This window comes from Artibeus jamaicensis, unplaced genomic scaffold, assembly GCF_021234435.1.
Source record: "Artibeus jamaicensis isolate MK-2021 breed Jamaican fruit bat unplaced genomic scaffold, CSHL_Jam_final contig_426, whole genome shotgun sequence".
NCBI classification, from domain to species: Eukaryota; Metazoa; Chordata; class Mammalia; order Chiroptera; family Phyllostomidae; genus Artibeus; species Artibeus jamaicensis.
The window spans coordinates 10372189-10392745 of record NW_026521826.1 but is presented as its reverse complement, the minus strand read 5'-3'; the positions used below and the strand labels follow the sequence as shown (position 1 = coordinate 10392745).

The window sequence follows — 20557 nt, the reverse complement described above, 5'->3', positions numbered from 1 at the left end:
ATGAGGGGTAGTTAACATTTAGATGAGAACATAAATTTTTGCAAGCAGGCTTTTGAGTTGATACATTTCACCCCTTTACCTTATCTTTAGAGTCATTTTCTGAGGATGAATGGAATTTACTGTATGTTGCAGTAACTCGTGCCAAGAAGCAGCTCATCATGACCAAATCGTTGGAGAACATCTTGACTTTGGCTGGGGTAAGAGGAACTGGTAGTGCAAATTAGTTTATTTACCATATTTGGATTTTAGTGGGTTTGAATAAGGGATCAACCTACCCTGGGTTAGAAGAGAAGGGCTTCTCTTTCTCGAGTGCACAGAGGCTTATTGCTAGTGCAGGAGACATTCTAATTAAAGAAACAGAAATGTGGATTCTCTTCTAAATTCTTTCCTAATTCAGCTTCAAAAGTTTTTTTAGCCCTGGTTTGGAGGCTCAGTTGGTTGGGGCATTGTCCCATACACCAAAAGGTTGTGTGTTCGATCCCCAGTCAAGGCATGTATGGAGGCAGCCAGTCGATGTTTCTCTCTCCCTGCCCCAGCCCCCTCTCTAAAAATTAGTAAACATATCCTCAGGCGAGGGTTTTTGTTTAAGTTCTTTGAAAAAATATCAGCTATGTTCATGTATTTTTAAATTTTTCCTTACTCAATTAGTGTTCAACATTCCTAGGGGAAAAAAACCTAGCAAGAATGTTTTCTACATTTGAACTTTCTCCCTCTCACTCCCTAGTTTCTCTTGAACTGGCAATTGCTGTTGCCACCAGTAGACTTCTCCCAAAAGAACATGTCCTTACCAGGGAGAAGGAGTATTCCTGCACCTGGCCTCTTGTCCTGAGTGAGATGCAGAAAAGTATCAGCACTCACCCTTTACCCCGGCAAGCCAGCCTTCTCCCGCACTCTCCCGTTCCTACCGCCTTTCTGCCTTCCATGGGTTGGGGCATAAGCCAACTTGACAACCCTGTTGGAAATTAGAACAGAAATTTGAGCTTACAGTTACTGCTTAGTCTATCTTTCCCTGAACCATAGATACTTAAGCCTGAGATCTAAAACTTGAATATAGAAGTTATTAAAAATTCTCCTTCATCCTTACCTATTTCTAAAACATGTAAGATTTTGTACTGCAGGATGATTTAGTCCAAGTGCCATATTGCATGTTCTCTCAAGGATTGGCGAGTACGTGAAGCTGTAGAATCTAAGCATTGCTACCAGTGGCTTTGAACCTCTCGATTGGGTGGAGGTGTGGGACAGTAATCATTTTTAACAAATGGTATTCACAGTCTTGAATTTGTTAAGTGGTGGTAGAATAGAATCCTGACCTTCAGACTTGAATATGTATTGAGTGCCTAATATGTGCCAAGCACAGTTCTAGGCACTGGAGCTACAGTGGTGGGCAAGGGAAATCCCTGCCCTCTTAGAGCTTATATTGTAGGTGAAAAGACAGTAGACAAGTAAGCAAATACAGTTTCTCTTCGAATTTTGAGAAGAATATCAGCTTAAGAGGGAGAACTTTGCAGGTAAATACTCTATATGACCTGTTAGAACAGCAAAAGCATCTTGCCTAAGACCGATTACCTTGCATTTTTATTGAACTTTGTTCTTTCAAGCCTCCTTCTCACATTTTTTCCATACCTCTCTTGAATCAAGCCTACTTGGCCGCTGGAATTTGAAATCAGCTGCATGTTTTCCTAATTAGTTTTGCTTCACCTGGGCCTCACCTTGTGTAACATCTCACCTTGTGTGGCAGCTCACGTGGCAGAGCTTCTACTGAAGACTCTTTCCTTGGTTGTATCCTCATTGGCACCTGGGTCACCATTGGAGATGAGTTAGAGCAGATCTCTGAACTTTTCTGTAAAGATCCGGACAGTAAATATGCTTGGCTTTGCAGGTCACAGTGTCTCTGTTGCATCTACTCAGCTCTGTTGGTGTAGTAAGAGAGCATCCACAGGAATTCATTAATAAATGAGTGTGGCTGCGTCCCAATAAAACTTTATTTACAACAGGTGAATCAGTATCTAAGTATTGCTGGTCTGGATTTGGCCCCCAAGTTGTAGTTTGCTGATCTCTGCTTTAGAGATAAGTATGGCTTTTTCTAATTTTAGGGAGTGCAGAAGAATAATAATTATTATGTACAAATAATTTATACTTATCACATAACTTTTTATATAAACTGATCTTGAGTATACCTGCAGTATGCTTTTCTCATAAAAATAATGTTACATTAGTGGTTAGATCTGTAACAAAACCAAATTGTCATGTTGGTAACTTTTTACATTTTATTTATTTATTTTTAGAGGGAAAGGGAGGAAGTGAGGGCAAGAAACCAGTATGTGGTTGCCTCTCTCATACCCCCTACTGGGAATCTAGCCTGCAACCCAGGGATGTTCCCTGACTGGGAATGGAACCAGTGACCCTTTGGTTTGCAGGCTGGTGCTCAATCCACTGAGCCATACAAACCAGGGCTCATTTTGGTAACTTTTAATGGAGGTATTGTAGAGCAGTAATATCATTTCACAACATAGGTTAAATAGAATTTTTCTTGAACTTAAGACATTTAAAAGTTGAAAAAATGATATGTTAAATTACTATATACAAATTATCTCTCTATATATTTGGAGTATGCATCTCTGAAAAAATGAGCCATCTTTTTTCATAGCCAAAGAGCCATTATCATCATATAAAACTTACAATAATTTCATGTAGCTCTACTGTTCAATCCATAATCATACATTTTGTTGTTCAGTCTCTTAAGTTTCTTAATATGGAGTGGTCAAGACCCCCTTCCTCCTTTTTAATGCTTCTGAGTTTTTGCAGAAACTGAGTTAGTTTTCCTACATAATGTTTCACATTCCAGATTTGCTTCCTAGTGTGGTTTTTTAGCTTATTTTACTATTACCTACCCTGGATTTCCTATAACTGGAAGTTGAGGCTTAATTAAATTCAGGCTTAACTTTTCTGGCAGGAATCCTTTATTTGGGGGTCAGAGAAGGGTTTTGCTTTGTATTGCCTCACATTAGAAGACAATGATATCAGGTGATCTCCCTTTTAGCGATGCTAAGATCATTCAACTTTTTAGTAGACAGAACTTGGAAATCCATATTTTTGAAAGGAAAGAAATGTCAAGAGTTCGTACTGATAATTCCAACTTTTTGTTTAAACTCTTTGTGGCTCAGTATAACACAAATGTAGAAAACAGATGTGCACTTTGCAGTCAGGATGATTGACTGTTCACCCAGGTCAGGAGATGGATTTGCCATCTGCCCAGCTGCCCTCCAGGGAGCCCCGCACAGTCAGCACCCCCACCGGGCCCTCATGAGCGTAGCTGCCGTCCTAGCTTTTACATGAGGACTTTTTTCACTTTTTCTCATAGTTTCCTCCCACGTGTGTACCACCAACAGTATGAGTAAGAAAAACAGTTGGGCACATGCCGTCTTCATCCTTTCATCTTCACAGTGAGGCTGCAACTGCGTCTGCGTTGTCAGAGCCGGAAGCCATTTACATTAGAACTCTTACTGGTTACAGTTCTACAATCCAAGTCGGATGAGCATTAAGGGATTTTTTACTTCTTTTACACTTGAAGCTTTTCTCTTACACTGAAAATCTTGGTTCCAAACAGTATTTATTAATTCCTTATTCATACTATTCTACTGTATAGAAAGAAGATATTTAAAAATAATAGCAATATTACTGAATGCTGAATGGAATTTACAATTTCCTAACAGCCCCCTTTCTCCAAATTCCACTAAGGATGTATAGTCAGAATATCATTCTTTTAAAATTTTTTTGTTTATTTATTTTTAGAAAGAAGGGAGGGAGGGAGAGAGACATCAATGTATGAGAGGAGCATCGACTGGTTGCCTTTTGTGCGCCCCCAACTGGGGACCTGGAATGTGATCCAGGCGTGTGCCCTGACTGGGAATCAAACCAGGGACCTTTCAGTTCACAGGCTGGCACTCAATCCACTGAGCCACACCAGCCAGGGCAGAGTATCATACGGAAGGCAATTGAAATAAGTCTTTTTTCCCCTGTAGTTTGAGGATCAATTTAATTACAGTTAGATACACATTTGTTTGTTTATAATCCCTATAGGAATTGCTTGGCTTCTTTTTGACTTAATTATCTGTTTTGAATGAGTGGGACATTTATGTTTTCAACATCAAAATTTTGTAACAGATACATTAGAGAAGTCTCTTTCCATCCCTGTCCCCTTCAGATTTTCTCTCCCTCTGTCATTAACAGTTTATTTTTAAATTAGTTTTTGATCTATTCTTTAGTTTTTTTGGTAAAAATGTATATTTTTCTGTATATTCTCCTTTTTCACAAAAGGTGTCCTTCTATTTATAATGCTCTGTATCTTCCTTTGTCACCGAGAACTGTGCATGGAAATCACTATCAGTTTGTGAAGCTCTTTCTCATTCCTTTGTACAGCTGAGTAGTAGTCACCATGTCGACACATCATGATTTATGCAGTTTCCCACTAACGGATACTAGATTCTTTCTAATCTTTTGCTTTAATAATAGTGCCACAATGCATAGTCATTTTCTATTCTTGCTTGTGCATTTTGGGGAACATACTTCTAGAATCTAAATTTCTGGGCAAAAGGTAAATAGTTGTGTGATTTTTCTAGATATTGCCAAATCCTTCATGGAGATTGTATACCTTGGAGTCCCACCAATTTATGTATAAGAGTCAAATAGGCTTTTTAAAGCTAACAGAAAACTTATCAGTTGGGTGCTGCATACACTCTTGGAGGGCAATGAGTGTTCTTCATAAAGAGTATGGAATCTAGAGAGACTTGCCCCTTATGAGATGGGGTTGGGAAACATCTGTTGGCCCTGGGGGTGCTCCGTGGAACCCCTGGATACATGGCCCATTTTGTGAACAGATGTTTATAAGTCTCAGACCTTAGGTGAGGTATGAGTACTTCTGCTTTTTCTTTATCATAGCTTATGAATCAATGTGGGGACATCCTGTTTCAGAAGTGGCTAAGTGTACCTTCTGTCCAGAGAGGAAGGCTATAGGGAATCTCAAAGGCTCTGATGGAGGGGAGGAGGGTTAATAATTTAGAGAGTATGAAAGCATGTTGCGAACAGTATAGTCAAACATAGTGAGGTTTTAGAACAAAAGTGAGCCATTGTTTCCCACTACATAGAGTGATAAATCATTTGGTCTCCCCTATAACCAAGAGTAGGGCAGCCAACCTACTTTTTCTCTGACACTCTTAGAAAATCTAGCTAATCACTGGGAACCTATTTATTCCTTTGTTTATTTTAGGTTTTGAGGAAGTGAAGGGAATCACTACACTATTGAATTGGAAAGTGACATGGAGTTATGCTAGTTGCTCAAAAATAGCTCCTTAGTCTCCTAGCATCTTAGATTCTTAATCCAAATCTCACAGGCATTTCCCTACAATAGTGCCTGGCACATGGTTGGTGCTCGGTGTTTGTTGAATGGATGAAAGCAGCATCCCCTCAAGTTCTGAGGCTGAACATAATCAGGCCTCAGATCAGGCTGCCTCTGTTCACATCCCAGTTCTTCCAGATGGACACTTCGTGACTGTGGGTGAGCTGCTTATCACTCTGTACTTCTGTTGACTACACCTCTGAGGAGGGAGCTGAAGGGTCACATGAAACTGGTGAAATAACTGCTCTACAATCAATTGGAAAAAGCAGAGGGGACACTCAAAGGTGGTTAGTTGTCTTTGAGACACTGAGTCCCCGCAGTGAGGTATAGAGGGGAGAACTGGCATTTTCAGAAGAGCTGTGTGGTCATCATTTCAGCAATGCATGTGTGCTCATTTATTCAGCAGTAATTCTGAGCACTTTCTACACAATAGAAGTCCTGTCGAGTCAATTTAGCTTTGTATCTGGAGATGATAAGAGAGACAAAGAGACTCTCTGTTGCTTGGTGATTAAAAGCACAGGCTCTGGACTTAGGCACTCCCAGGCTGGAGCCTCACTCACATCTGCCACAGTCTAGCTCTGTGATCTTTTGTACAAGTGACTTCATTTCTTGGCTCTCATGCCCTCATATATGCAATGGGGATGAGGACAAGAAATCATTGGTGAAGATTATATGTACAGTGCTTTATAAACAAAGGACCTGACTGCTAGCAGGGAAGCAAGGCATTTAAAAACAAAACAGCCTGGCATGGTTTAAGGAGGGAGGTATATGTGGTGGTGTCATGTGCCTTTGGATTCCTGAAGGCCAGGGGTTCCAGCGAAGCTTTTCTCCTGTGATTGTGTTTGCAACAGTTGGCAGTGGTCCATCTGCCAGTGCGTGACATGATTTGATATGTGCCCTTTGCAGTTCTTTGAGTGATGGTGTTTCCCAACAGTTACTGGTCTTCATACCTGTGAAAGTATTGGGTACCCAAGATGTCACTAAAGAATGTGGGTGACTTGATTAGTTGATTTACCTATTCATTCAGTTGACAAATATTAATTTATAGAACCCTGTTCTCACTGTAGTTGGTGCTAGGAGGTTTCCGTAACAAAACAAGTAAGATGCTTTGTGATCTCATGGACCTTACAGTCGAGGAAGGAAGCCATAAGGCAGTTTCGGATCTAACAGCAAGATTTTGGGAGTTGGAGTGTTTCCGGCTCCTTAGCTATTAAGAGTTTCCAAGTAGAAAGTAGCATAGGTATTGCTATTGTTCCCTTTCTCACTCTTTTCTTTCCAGGAGTACTTCTTGCAAGCAGAGCTGACGAGTAACGTTTTAAAAACAGGAGTGGTTCGCTGCTGTGTGGGGCAGTGCAACAACACTATCCCAGTGGACACTGTGCTCACCATGAAGAAGCTCCCCATCACTTATGTACGTGGTCTTGGATGCAGCTCTGGTTTTCTGTAGACTTTAATCCAGTCATTTGTGTTTTATTGCATGTGTGCTATCTGGGCCGTGGGTGAGGGAGATAAAAGAGAAATTGATATAATCCTTCTCGAGGGCTTTTTATATATAAGGCACAAGAGATGCCAGATCTACCTCTGTGTCAGAGATGATGATAACATAATCAGTATGGGTAGCACAGGCTGAGAGGTTGGGTTGTGACTGACACTTTGAGGAGAAGTACTTACCTGGTGAACTTGTTCTTGTCCCTTTGTCCCTGCCTTAATAATTCTGTTTTCTTCTGTAAGGGAATTTGATAGAGTTGAGCCCATCCTAGTTGACTGTGCAGTGGGAAGTACAGTAGTGCCTTAGTGCTCATCATTAATTTGTCCCAGAACTCGTGACGAGAGCTGAAACTGACAAGTAGTACTGAGCGAGTGACAGGTGATGAAGCATATTCTCTTGTGGGGTAGGATCGTGACTCATCCAAGTTCTAGCAAGTGATATGAGTCTCGAGCAAGTGCCGAGTGCTGAAACATTTTTTTCTTGTCAAAATGCAATGAGTACAGGGTTTAGTGAGTTCTGAAGCCAATAAGTACCAAGGTATGACTGTATTACCTAAGAGGTTTGCACAAGTCTGAAAATATCAGAATCATAACACAAGGTTCCTTGGCAGTGGGACAGCACTTCTTGGTGGAAAAACAATTCAGCACTTCTCAGTGGAAAATCCTTGTTTTCTGATTGTTCCTTTTCCCTCTTTTCCTTATCCCTCACTACAGAGCAACAGGAAGGAAAACAAGGGCGGCCACCTCTGCCACTCCTGTGCAGAACAGCGCATCGGGCCTTTGGCCTTCTTGACTGCCTCCCCCGAACAGGTGCACTCCATGGAACGCACCATCGAGAACATAGTGCTGCCCAGGCATGAAGCTCTGCTTTTCCTTGTCTTCTGAAAGCCAGGAGGAGCATTCTCCATGGTACAGATTGCCTTGTGTAGACTTCAGTTACTTGAAGAAAGCCAGTAGGTGGGGTTCTCATTCACCTGAGACTCTGAATTCACTCACAGAGCATTTTTGAGGAAGATGAAGCCAACCAGAGTTGGACCTGCCATTTCTCCATTCCTTAGACGTTGCCGGCTTCCACTGCCCCTCCTCCATGCACACAGGCTGGGGACAGTTGGGAAGTTCTTTTGATAAAAAAAAAAAAAAGAATACAACATTTTATGTATTTAAACTTTTATTACAAGGTTTCAATTAAACAAGCGTTGTAGAACTGACATACCACTGTGCGACACCTGCTTTCAGCCCCACTGTTTTGAACTTTCTCCAGTTTTTTCTCCACTCACAGTTTCTAACAGCTCGGTCACTATTCACACAACACACCAAACAGAATATGACACTTAATATCCAGGCTGACAATTGCTGCTTCAAAAATGAGATTTACATGCTGAGGAGACTCACACTCGTATGACATAATGCGCGCTTTTGTCGTCATGGGGTTCACGGTCTAAACGGGGAGGCAATATCATACAGAACAAGACCACAAAGTGACAATAGCAAGACTTCTTGTGTTTCCAGAGGTAGAACTAAAGATCAGAAATACCTGAGAGGGAGTGAGTGAAAGGGGTCAAAGGTAAAGAGAAAAATAAATAAATAAAATGCAGGCATTACTGAGCAGCACCAGAAAATAGCTTACTGTTATCTAGTAATTTGGAACCAAAAGAAAAAGAAACTTCAGGAGGCAGTGGAGTTAGCCAGCCGAGGGCTTGGGGATGAAGGAACAGGAACAGGCGGAGATGGACAGTCAGTGCCTGGATGGCTGCCTGGGGACGTGGGGTGGTTTTAATAAAGCTACTGTGATGGAAACCAGTGGAAAATTCACATTGCTTAGATGTGCACAGATCTGGTATGTTTCCATTTTTGCCATATATCACTTCAGGGATGTAGATGGCAGGTGAGGGGGTTGGCACGCCCTTGCCCAAAGAGTTTACCACGTCTGGTGTCTGAGCCAGGTGAGTGGCGCGCGAGAGCAACCTCAGAGCTTCCGTTGTTGCGGCCTCCCTTTGACCTCTCCTACCTCAGGGCTCTAGTGGAGCTTAGAGAGTGGTCAGTGAGTACAGCAAGGATGCTGTTGGATTGGGCCAAGGGTGCTTGGCAAGGGTGAGGACCAAGTCAATGTTTGCATATTGAGGAAAATTCACAGAATTGGACCTGAAGATAAATTTAATGAGGAAGAGGCTTCATCTACTTGGCTGATATTCCTGGCCTAGCTTCATTTGATGCTTATGGATAATTTGGAATAAAAGAGTAGGTGAAAGGAAGTTATTTGAATTTAGATTGGTCACAGTATTCAGTGTCATTCAGAAGAGTGGTTTGGAGGAAAGATGGCAAGGGATGGCTCATTAACGCATTTTGTGGAAATCTAGTTTGGCCAACCAGAGAGGAAGCAACTAATATTTATTGGAAGACAACTCATTAACTCTGAAACCTCACCGATCACCTGTGGTGTGGCAGGAGCCATGTGAGTGGGTATGGAATCAAAACGTGGTCCCTGACTTAAGGAGGTTGCAGTCAGTGTAATTGCAGTTCAAGCTGAAAGTGTTTGGAGAGGGTTGCATTAAGTGCTCTGGGGATGGGAGTCCAGGGCCAAAGGCTGCCCCAAAGCAGGTGGTGCCGCAGCTTGTTAAATAATAGCCATTAAAGAATGGAAGAATATTCTGGGAAGAAGGAGCAACATGGAGGGCACAAAGGATGTGTGTGGTAATAGCCCTATAAGAACAAAATGTCAGTCAGTACTAGTATTTTGGTACTTATTTTGAAAAGTAACAGAATCTAGGAATTAGTACTGGTATTTCATTTTTAAAGAATTTTTAAAAAGTCGGTACAACTAAATATTTGGTGTGTTTCAAATAGAAAAACATTTTTAAATACCTAGTAAAATATGAATTTTTAAAGTAAATGTTAAATGCCTACTATCATTTAAATATAAGTAATTAGAGAATAAAAACATCAAAAATAAACTTTTAACTACATAAAAATGAAAATATGTTAGATCTTTTAAAAACTACAGTCTTTAAAATAAGAGGCTCCCACGATTTCATGAAGTTGTGAATATACAGAGATGGGCAAAAGTAGGTTTACAGTTCATATGGAAAAAGACATGAAAGTTATGATTATTATAGTAGCTTTATTAACTGTTTTGACTCATAACTATAAACCTACTTTTGTCCACCCCTGTATTTTTGTGCAAGATTTTCTGTAGAATTTTTTTTTTAAACCACAGTGATTGAGAGAGGGAAAATAATTATAAGCTAGTTCCCTGTGGGGGCGACTTTCCTCACAAGTCCCCCCAGCTGCCAGCCACAGGTGAGAGTAAACATGACTGAGACATGATGTGATCTGCTTGGGGAGAAGTGGCCATTTTCCCAGAGGAAAAAGGCCGTGAGCAGTGGCCAGTTTTTCAGGGGAAAAGGGTGTTGAGCCCACTCCTCTAGGGGCTTTTATGGGTTTGTAATACACAGGAATACAGGGTGGCAAGGATCAAACAGTAGATAATATTTCAAAGAAATCTGAGAGCTTAGTATGAGTCAGAGTCTGTCAGGAACAGAGTTTTAGGGTTTCTTGCTCAAATCCTTAACATATGAATGAAAGCACTCTTAGCAGAGCAGATTTCACAGGTTTATCAGGAGGTTTTTGTGATACCAGATTTTTCCCCAGGACACACTCTAGCAAGGCAAGGAGCTGCACCCCTCCCCAACAGGTATTCAGGCTTAAGGGGATTAGAGCCAGGAAGGACTTCTCCCAGAGGACATGGGGACTCGGGCTATGTCAAAGCCGGGGGGCAAGAGTCCATTGCTCTTTGTTGCAGCCCCCCAAGTCCTTCCATGAAGGCCTCCCAAGTGATCGAGTCTGGCTGAGGTTGCCCCCCTGCTGTGAGGGGTCTTACCTGTCATTGACTTCTGACCAAGCTTTGGGGGCAGGGAGAGGAACTGAGGCAGCATTTGCTACCAGAGACAGGCTTTGTCTCCTGCAGCTTGAATTCCAAAGGTCTTCCCTCACCCTTAGCCACAGGGAGTTGAGATACAATTCCTAGAACCAGGCAGAGCGGTCTACAACAATTCCCAATATTTTTCTTTGGTTCAATAATATTTGAATAATTCCTTTTATTTGATAACTTAAAGGAGATCTTTTTTAATTTAAAAATCTGCAAGATATTGATAGTAAGTTCTAGTTTATTGTTTCAGAGAAAGCATTTTTATTTGTCTTTATGTTTGATTTTTATCATGTACATAGACATTCTGATGCAGTTACCCATATGAAAATAAATGTTTTGTCATATTCCATTTATTTAGAAGGTATTTGTATAAAATAAAAACTATTCATACAAGAGAAGTATTAAAATACCATAGTGTATTGTAGACTATATATTAGTTTGTCCTTTCACATAATTATTCTCAAGACATATTTCAGATTAAAAATTTTTTTAAATAATGAGGTGATGGTATTAGGTGAACCTAAAATATTGGTATATGGATCTTTTAAAATATCACAGAATACCAGCAACTGAAACTTCAGTCACTAAAGGTATGAAACTGTAGAAAAAGCTTGAGTAAATTAGATGCATATGTGGCCAGGGAGTACCTTCTTCAGTAGTCGCAGGCTAATGAGAGGGCCAGGTAATAAAAGGCCTTGAACACTAGGCCAAGGATTTTGAGTGGTGTTCTGAAAAATTATGAGGAATCATTGAAAAATTTTAAGATGTAATTTTTTTATAAGGAAGAATATTCTAGTTGCAGATTGGAGGATATTTTATGAAGACCAGGTAAATAAGAGGCTAAGAGTTGTAATCCCAGCAAGAAATGACAGCTGATGGGCTGGACCAAAGCATTTGAAGTGGGTCTGGTGAGGAGGGGTTGGATACGTAAGTTAGTGATTCTGAAAGCATAGTCCCCCGGTGAGCAGCAGAGTTCGCGGTCCTCACCCCAGAAACTGAGACTGAGACCCAGCAATTGGTATTTAACAAGCCCTATAAGTGATTTTGGAAACTTCCACTTTTTAAAAAAAGATTTTATTTCTTAGAGAGAGGAAGGGAGAAAGAGGGGGAAGAAATCATTGATGTAAGAGAGAAACATCTATTGGCTGCCCCTCATACATGCCCCAAACAGGGACCAAACATGCAACCTAGGCATGCATGGGGCGAACTGCAACCAATGGAGCCACACTGGTCAGGGCTGGAGAACTTCTGCTTTGAGGTTAAGTGGTAGGTAGCCTCAGTGAGACTCAGAGAGTGCATACATGGAGATGTGAGTCACTGAGAGGGATCTCAATAGAACCTTCAATTTCCTGGCTTGTTCTACAGGGTAGTTGAGAGTACTTTCATTCAAACAGAAAATGGGAGATGTAGTATGTTTGTGTAAAAACAGTGATAGATCTTGTTTTTGACATGTTGAGTTTGGGGTGCTTTTGAGAAAGCCAAGTAGAATTGTCCTGAGGGTTATTGGGGAAATAGGTCTATACTTCAGCAGATTGCTTTGGGATGGAAATAGAGGTATTAGGGTTTTCAGTACATAAGTGGTAGTTATGTACTAAAAAGGTAATTCAGTTTAAAGATCTTAATTTTTTTTTGCAAATGTATTGACTCAGAGAGAGAGAGATTGATTGATTGATTTGTTTTTCTACTTACTCATACATTCACTGGTGTGTACTCTGACTGGAGGTCAAACCCACAACCTTGGTGTACTGGGATGATGCTCTCAACAACTGAGCTTCAAAGCCAGGGCAGTTTAAGGGACTTGATGAACTTTTCCCTGCATAGTATCAAGATTGAAAAGAGCAGAGATCTAAGAAGCAAACATGAAAGACATCAGGTTCAGGATTAAAAAGGAAAGAGGATTTTGTGAAGAAAGTGGTAATTGATTCCAAAAGATAGACATGCTACCAAATTTGAAAGATGAAAAGGTTAAGCAAAAGGGTCTTCAGCATCCCGTGCTGTAGAGACTAAGGAAAATAAAGATGGACAGGTGTTATTTTAGCTGACACTCAGAGTTGTGGCAACATTAGCATGGTCAGTTTCAGTGAGGCTAGAAGCCAGACAGCAGTGGGCTAAAATGTGAGTGGAGGACGTCAGGTAATCTGATGGACTAAACATCTGTATTTACTTTGGTTGCTTCCTGGAAACATACTAAAATGACAATAAAAGGATTTTTTGTAAGGCCTAAATCTATAAGGGCAAAGAAAGAAAAGATGACAGTCCTAAAAATTTTGGAAGTTGGAAAGCAACCAAAGTTCTTTTCAGCCCAAGAACTCTGAAAAGATATGGAAATTGATGGCACTAGGTTCTTCTGGAAGCAGGGTGTAAAGGTAGAGCAAAAAACAAACAAACAAAAAAAAAAAAACCAAGAACATTGGAAGAAAGTTTATTTAAATCCTCTGATTTTCCGCCCTATTCTGTGTATCAGGGCAACTTCTCCTCCTCAACACTGGTAGAAGACTGGAGGTTTAATCTCTGAAGAGGATAAAAATAGAGGAATATCTTATGTAAGACACTAGACACAGCTACGGACAGGGGCTATATTAACTTAGGCTGCTATAACAGAACACCACAGACTTGGCAACTTATAAACAACAGACATGTATTTCTCACCATTCTGGAGGCAGGAAGTCTAAGTTCAAGGTGCCAGTAGATTTGGTGTCTGGTAACAGCTTGCTTCCTGCTCCATAGACAGACAGCTTCTAGCTGTGTCCTCTCATGGCAGAAGGGATAAGGAAGCTCTGTGGGATCTCTTTTATAAGGGCACTAATCACATTCATGGTACTACATCCTCATGACCTAATCACTTCCCAGAGGACCCACCTTCTAATATCCCCTTGGGAGTTAGCATTAACATGAATTTTCTACACACAAAAACATGTATGCATATATATACATGTGTATACACATGCACACAGACTCTAGGTGGGAGACTGACATTTCCTTCTGTAGGGAATATTACCAGCTTTGGCAGAAGAACTAACAATGACATTAAAGTTTCCTAAGGAAAGTGGCCAACCATATTACCCAAGGAAAGAGCCTACAATCTTAAAACTACCCAAGTGTTCAGTTTCAAATACGGTTTTAGTGCCTCACTCTTAAGTCAGAGTATTAAACCAAGGATTGCCAAACATCTTTTTTTAAGTATATTTTATTGATTATGCTATTACAGTTGTCCCATTCCTTCGCCTTTATTCCCTTCTGCTCTGCAGTACTCCCTCCCACAAGCATCCCCCCACCTTAGTTCATGTCCATGGGTCATACATATAAGTTCTTTGACTTCTACATTTCCTATACTCTTCTTAACCTCCCCCTGTCTATTTTGTACCTACCATTTATACTTTTTATGCCCTGTACCCTTTCCCTCATTCTCCCCACCCTCACTGATAACCATCCATGTGATCTCCATTTCTGTGAATCTGTTCCTGTTCTAGTTGTTTGCTTAGTTTGTTTTTTATTGCTTCTAGGTTCAGTTATTGAGAGTTATGAGTTTGTTGTCATTTTACTGTTCATAGATTTGATCTTCTTTTTCTTAGATAAGTCCCTTTAACATTTCATATACTAAAGGCTTGGTGATGATGAACTCCTTTAACTTGACCTTATCTGGGAAGCACTTCATCTGCACTCCCATTCTAAATGATAACTTTGCTACCTAGAATAATCTTGGATGTAGGTCTTTGGATTTCATGACTTGGAATACTTTTTTCCAGCCCCCTTTTGCCTGTAAGGTTTTTTTCTGAGAAATCAGTCTTATGGGAACTCTTTTGTAGGAACTGTCTTCTTTTCACTTGATGCTTTTGAGATTCCTTATCTTTAATCTTGGGTAATGGAATTATGATGCTCCTTGGTAAGTGCTTCCTTGGATCCAATTTCTTTGGGACTCTCCAGGCTTTCTGGACTTCCTGCAAGTGTATTTTCTTCGCCAGATTGGGGAAGTTTTTCTTCATTATGTTTTTAACTTCTTGCTCTTCCTTTTCTTCTTGTGGCATCCCTGTGCTTCAGATGTTGGAATATTTAAAGTAGTCCTGGAGGTCCCTAAGCCCTCCTCATTTTTTTTTTAATTCTTGTTTATTCATTCTGTTCTGGTTGAATGTTTATTTCTTCCTTCTGGTCCAAACTATTGATCTGAGTCCCAGTTTTCTTCCATTCACTATTGGTTCTCTTTATTTCACTTTTCATAGCCTTTGCTTTTTCCTCTATGTTATGACCATACTCAACCATTTCTGTGAGCATCCTGATGACCAGTGTTTTGAATTCTGCATCTGATAGATTCGCTATCTCTTCATCTCTTAGTTGTATTTTTTCTAGGGCTTTGATCTGTTCTTTCATTTGGGCCATGTTTCTTTGTCTCCATGCACCTGTTTTGTAGTAAGGGGTGGAGCCTTAGGTGTTCACTAGGGCAAGGCAACTCACGTTGCTGTGTTGTGATGCTGTATGTGGGGGAAGGGACAGAGAGGGAACAGTACTGCTTCCTCCACTCTCTGCTGGATTTCAGTTACTTTCCCCACTTTCCACAAGCAAATTGGGCCATTCTGGTGCTGATTACCAGGTTGATGGGTTTGTGTACATTCTAGGACCCTGTGGGTCTCTCCAATGAACTCTCCTGTGAGGCTGGGAATTTCTTCTACCATCTCAACCCCCACAGATTTTTTCAGTCAGAGGTTTGGGAGCTTTATTTCCCTGTACTGGAACCCTAGGTCGTGTGGTCTGTCTCACTCCCCAGTTGTTCCTCCTAGTTTATCCACACACCAATGTAGGACCACCTGCTCTGCAAGCCACCGCCTCACCCAGTCCTCCATCTGCTACCTTGCCTCGAGTCTTCTCCACTCCAGCTGCCCATCTCTAACCCTCCTACCAGTCTGGATGAATGTGTCTTCTTTAACTACTTGGTTGTCTGACTTCCATACAGTTCAATTTTCTGGCCATTCTGGTTATTTTTTGTTTTTAAATTTGTCATTGTCATTCTTTCGGTTGTGTGAGGAGGTAAAGTATATCTACCTACGCCTCCATCTTGGCTGGAAGTCCACAATTTTTTTTCTTTTTTTATCATTTTTTAATTAATGTTCCAGTACAGTTATCTCCATTTTTCCACTATCACTTTCCCCTGCCCCACCCACCCCCACCTCTCACCCTCAATCCTATTCCCCTTTGGCTTTGTCCATGAGTCCTTTCTACATGTTCATTGACGCACCTTTCCCTTCTTTCACCTGTTATTTCCTTCTCCCCCTCTGCTTACTGTCATTTTGTTCTTTTTTTAAATATTTATTTATTTATTTACCTTTTTTAAACATTTTAATTGTTGTTCGAGTACAGTTTTGTCTTTTACTCCCATTCCAGCCCACCCCCACCAGCCCTCCCCACCTCCTTCCCATCTCTACCCCATCCCAGTTTTAGTCCATGTGTCCTTTATACTTTTTTCTGTAAACCCTTTCTCTTTTCCCCTGAAATTTCCTCCCCTCTCCCGTCTGGTCACTGTCAGCCTGTTCTCTATTTCAGTGTCTTTGGTGGTTATATTTTCCTTGTTTGTTTGTTTTGCTCATTAAGTTCCTGTTAAAGGTGAGATCATATGGTATTTTTCTTTCACTGCTTCACTTATTTTGCTTAGCATAATGCTTTCCAGTTCCAGCCATGCTGTTGCAAAGGGTAGGAGCTCCTTCTTTCTTTCTGCTTCATAAATGTACCACGGTTTTTTGGTCCATTTACTGATGAGCACCTAGGTGTTGCTTCCAACACTTGGCTCTTGTAAATTGTGCTGCTATGAAGATTGGGGTGCATAGGTTCTTTTGGATTTGTGTTTCAGGGCTCTTAGGGTATAATCCTAGTAGTAGAATTGCTGGGTCAAGGAAGTTCCATTTTTAGTTTTTTGAGAAAAAAATTTTTTGGGTTTTATCTTTTTAAAAAATATATATATTCTATTGATTATGCCCTTACAGTTGTCTCATTTCCCCCACTTCATTCCCCTCCACCCTGCACACCCCCTCCCTCCCACATTCCCCCAATTCAGTTCATGTCCATGTGTCACAAGTTCTTTAGCTTCTACATTTCCCATACTATTCTTGCCCTCCCCCTGTCTATTTTCTACCTACTGTCTATGCTTCTTATTCTCTATACCTTCTCCCCACTTCTCGTCCTCCCACTCCACTGTTGCTAACCCTCTGTGTGATCTTCATTTCTATGGTTCTGCTTCTGATCTAGCTGTCCTCTTAGTTTGCTTTTGTTTTAGGTGTGGTTGTTAATAACTGTGAGTTTGCTGTCCTTTCACTGTTCATCTTTTTTATCTTCTTTTTGTTAGATAAGTCCCTTTAACATTTCATATAATAAGGGCTTGGTGATGATGAACTCCTTGAACTTGGCCTTATCTGAGAAGTGCTTTATTTGTCCTTCCATTATAAATGACAGCTTTGCTTGGATGGAGCAATCTTGGATGTAGGTCTTTGGATTTCATGACTTGAAATACTTCTTTCCAGCCCCTTCTTGCCTGTAAGGTCTCTTCTGAGAAATCAGCTGACAGTCTGATGGGAACTCCTTTGTAGGTGACTGTCCCCTTAGCTCTTGCTGCTTCTAGAATTCTCTCCTTCATTTTCATCTTGGTTAATGTAATTATGATGTGCCTTGGTGTGTTCCTTCTTGGGTCCAACTTCTTTGGGACTCTCTGAGCTTCCTGGACTTCCTGGAAGTCTATTGCCTTTTCCAGATTGGGGAAGTTCTTCATTATTTGTTCAAATAAGCTTTCCACTTGTTGCTGTTCCTCTTCCCCTTCTGGTACCCCTATAATTTGGATGTTGGAACATTGAAAGATGTCCTGGAGGTTCCTAAGCCTCTCCTCATTTTTTGAATTCTTGTTTCTTCATTTTTTCCTGTATGGTTGTTTCTTTCTTCCTTCTGGTCTACTCCATTGATTTTAGTCCCAGTTTTCTTTCCATCATTATTGGTTCCCTGTGCATTTTGCTTCATTTCATTTAGCGTAGCCTTCATTTTTTCATCTAATTTGTGACTAAAATCAACCAGTTCTGTGAGCATCCTGATCACCAGTGTTTTGAACTGTACATCTGATCGGTTAGCTATTTCTTGGTCACTTAGAAGTATTGGCTCTGGGGCTTTGAGCTGTTCTTCTGCTTGAGCCATAATGTTTTAGTCTGTTGGCACCTGTTACGTATAAGGGGCACAGCCTAGGTGTTCACCAGGGTGCGGCAACTCAGTGGCTGGGTTGTGACACTGTGTGTGGGGGTAGGGTTAGAAGGAGCAGTGGCGCTTGTTACTCTCTCTCTCAAATCTTGATCTACTCTGCCACTTTCCACAAGTGAATTGGGCCCCTCTGGTGCTGGTTCTAGGACCCTGTGGGTTTCTCCAATGAACTCTCCTGTGAGGCTGGGAGCTTCTCTTGGCACCTCAACCTCCGAAAGTTTTTCTAATCAATGCTTTTAGGCTTTAATTTTTGTCTCTGGGGCCCCGGGTTGCACGATCTGTCTCACTGACCATTTTTAAACCTGCCTGGTTTATCTGCATGCGAATGTGTGTCCATGGTCAGCCAGCCGCCTTGCGAGCCTTACTGGATTTTCATCCCTGCATCTGCCAAGGTGCACTAACCACTGCCTTTTCCTGTGGGACCCCTCTCTGCTGGCCACCGACTTCACTCCTCTTACTGGTCTGGATGAATGGTTCGTTGTTGTTGGACTTCGGTACAGTTCAATTTTCTGTCTATTTTGGTTTTGGTTTTATTTCTAAATCTTTGTTGTCCTTAAATTAGGTTGTGCGAGGAGGTACAGTATTTCCACCTATGCCTCCATCTTGGCCAGAAGTCTTTCTGAGGAAATTCCATACTGTTTTCCACAGTGGCTACACCAGTCTGCATTCCCACCAACAATGCACTGGAGTTCCCTTTTCTCCACATCCTCTCTAACATTTGTTTGTTGATTTGTTTATGTTGGCCATTCTGACTGGTGTGAAGTGGTATCTCATTGTGGTTTTAATTTGCATCTCTCTGATGGCTAGTGATGCTGAGCATCCTTTCATATGTCTCTGGGCCCTCTGTATGTCCTCTTTTGAGAAGTGTCTGTTCAAGTCTTTTGTCCAATTTTTAATTGGCTTATTTGTTTTCCTGGAGTGGAGTCATGTGAGTTCTTTTTATATTTTGGAGATAAAACCCTCGTCTGAGATATCATTGGCAATATATTTTCCCCTACAGTTGGTTCCCTTAAAATATGGAAAACTCAATGAATTTGCATGTCATCCTTACACAGGGACCATGCTAATCTTCTCTGTATCATTCCAGTTTTAGTATATGTGCTGCCAAATTGAGCACAAGGCCTCAATTTGTTGTTCCATTTATTTGTGCATTTATTGGTTGCTTCTTTATGTGCCCTGACCTGGAGGTTGAACCCACAATCTTGGTGTATTGGAAGATGATGCTCTAACCAACTGAGCTACCTGCCAGGGTCCCAGACTCATCTTTTAAAGGACCTTACTGAAGACCCGAGGAAATAGCCAACACAGCATGAACACCCTGAGATTCCCCCAACCCCCCTTTTTAAGTGTCTAATTCAATGGTTCTGGATTTTTTTTAACGAATCATTTTACTAATATTACATTTTCCTAATCTGTACCCAGGGTGAAACAGGTAACATTTTAATCAGTTGTTTCAGAACTACATAACAAAGGGACACTGGCTTCCTAACCTGAACTAGTAAGCACCTTATTAGCCACTGTCCCACCTCCTCTGCTCAGCAGTTTCTCATTTCAGGGTCCGTTATAATACCTCCACTTAGAATTACTAATTCAGTATCAGGACATTTGGGACTATGAGTGATCCCAAACAAAAACTCTTGACAGGCATTGAAGAGGTGACATCAGCTGTTCAGCACTGTTGTTAGGAAGCCAGGTTGTTTTGCCTCTCCCTGCCCCAGGCTGGCTTCTCTGCAACAGGCTGTTTGCAGCAGTTCTGGCAGTTCCAGGTAGAGCAGTGTCAGAGGGAACAAAGCCTGTCTTCTGTGTCCCTTAGGAGCAAGACAACCTTTCCAAGAAGCCTCCCTAGCTGACCTCACATCTCAGTGGTCAGAAGCAGGTCACTTGCCCATTCCTAAGCCAATCGCTAACAAACAGCATTGTTTAAAATAATGAGTGTTTCCTTTCCTTAAGCTTGAGATGAGGTCAGCTTCCTATGATGTACATGACTGTGTGGAAAAGGGTAAGTATGCAAAATGTTGGGACTCACTAGAGAAGGAAGAAGAGGAATGGGCAGCCACCCACACCAGATTGTCCAGTATACAAATAGGTCTCATTTAGGAAATTAAGTTAGCTTTTATTAAGTGCCTCCTACATGGTAGACACACTGAGGAATTTGTGTATATTGTTTCATTTAGTCATCACAGCAAACTTGGATGAGCAGGTGATGGAACAGTCTGTACAGTGACTGGGCCCAGAGAGCTGTGCCCTGGCACATAGAGTAGAGCTTGGGTTAAAATTCAAGTGCCATCCCAGATGTGGGGGTGACTTTGCCCTCAAGGCCCCCTGTCCACCACGGATGAAAGTAAACACTACCAAGACATGATCTGCTTGGGGAGGAGAGGTGGCCAATCTCTCAGAGGAGAAAGGCCAGGAGCCCATTTCTCCAGGGGCTTTTATTGGGTTGTAATACACAGGAATACAGGGCAAGAATCAAATAGTAGATGACATTTCAAAGAAATCTGAGGTCTTAGTCTGAGTCAGTGTCTGTC

The 20557-nt window shown here is 41.3% G+C and overlaps 1 protein-coding gene and 1 non-coding gene across 9 annotated transcripts in view; one reads left to right on the top strand and one right to left on the bottom strand.

Moving 5' to 3' along the window:
• The window catches only part of FBH1 (F-box DNA helicase 1), a 43594-nt gene extending 35409 nt beyond the window's left edge, over nucleotides 1-8185 (top strand). For all 8 annotated transcript variants that reach the window (XM_037143560.2, XM_037143558.2, XM_037143555.2 and 5 more), the window contains 3 exons: nucleotides 91-197; nucleotides 6675-6806; nucleotides 7598-8185. In XM_037143560.2, coding sequence (XP_036999455.2) covers nucleotides 91-197; nucleotides 6675-6806; nucleotides 7598-7768 — 410 coding nt within the window. In that variant the 3' untranslated portion in view covers nucleotides 7769-8185. The remainder of the gene's footprint in view (nucleotides 1-90; nucleotides 198-6674; nucleotides 6807-7597) is intronic.
• Nucleotides 8186-19039: 10854 nt separating this feature from the next.
• LOC119048027 (U6 spliceosomal RNA) lies at nucleotides 19040-19146 on the bottom strand. Its single transcript, XR_005082244.2, has one exon. It is a non-coding gene; the product is annotated as a U6 spliceosomal RNA (small nuclear RNA).
• Nucleotides 19147-20557: the final 1411 nt, after the last annotated feature.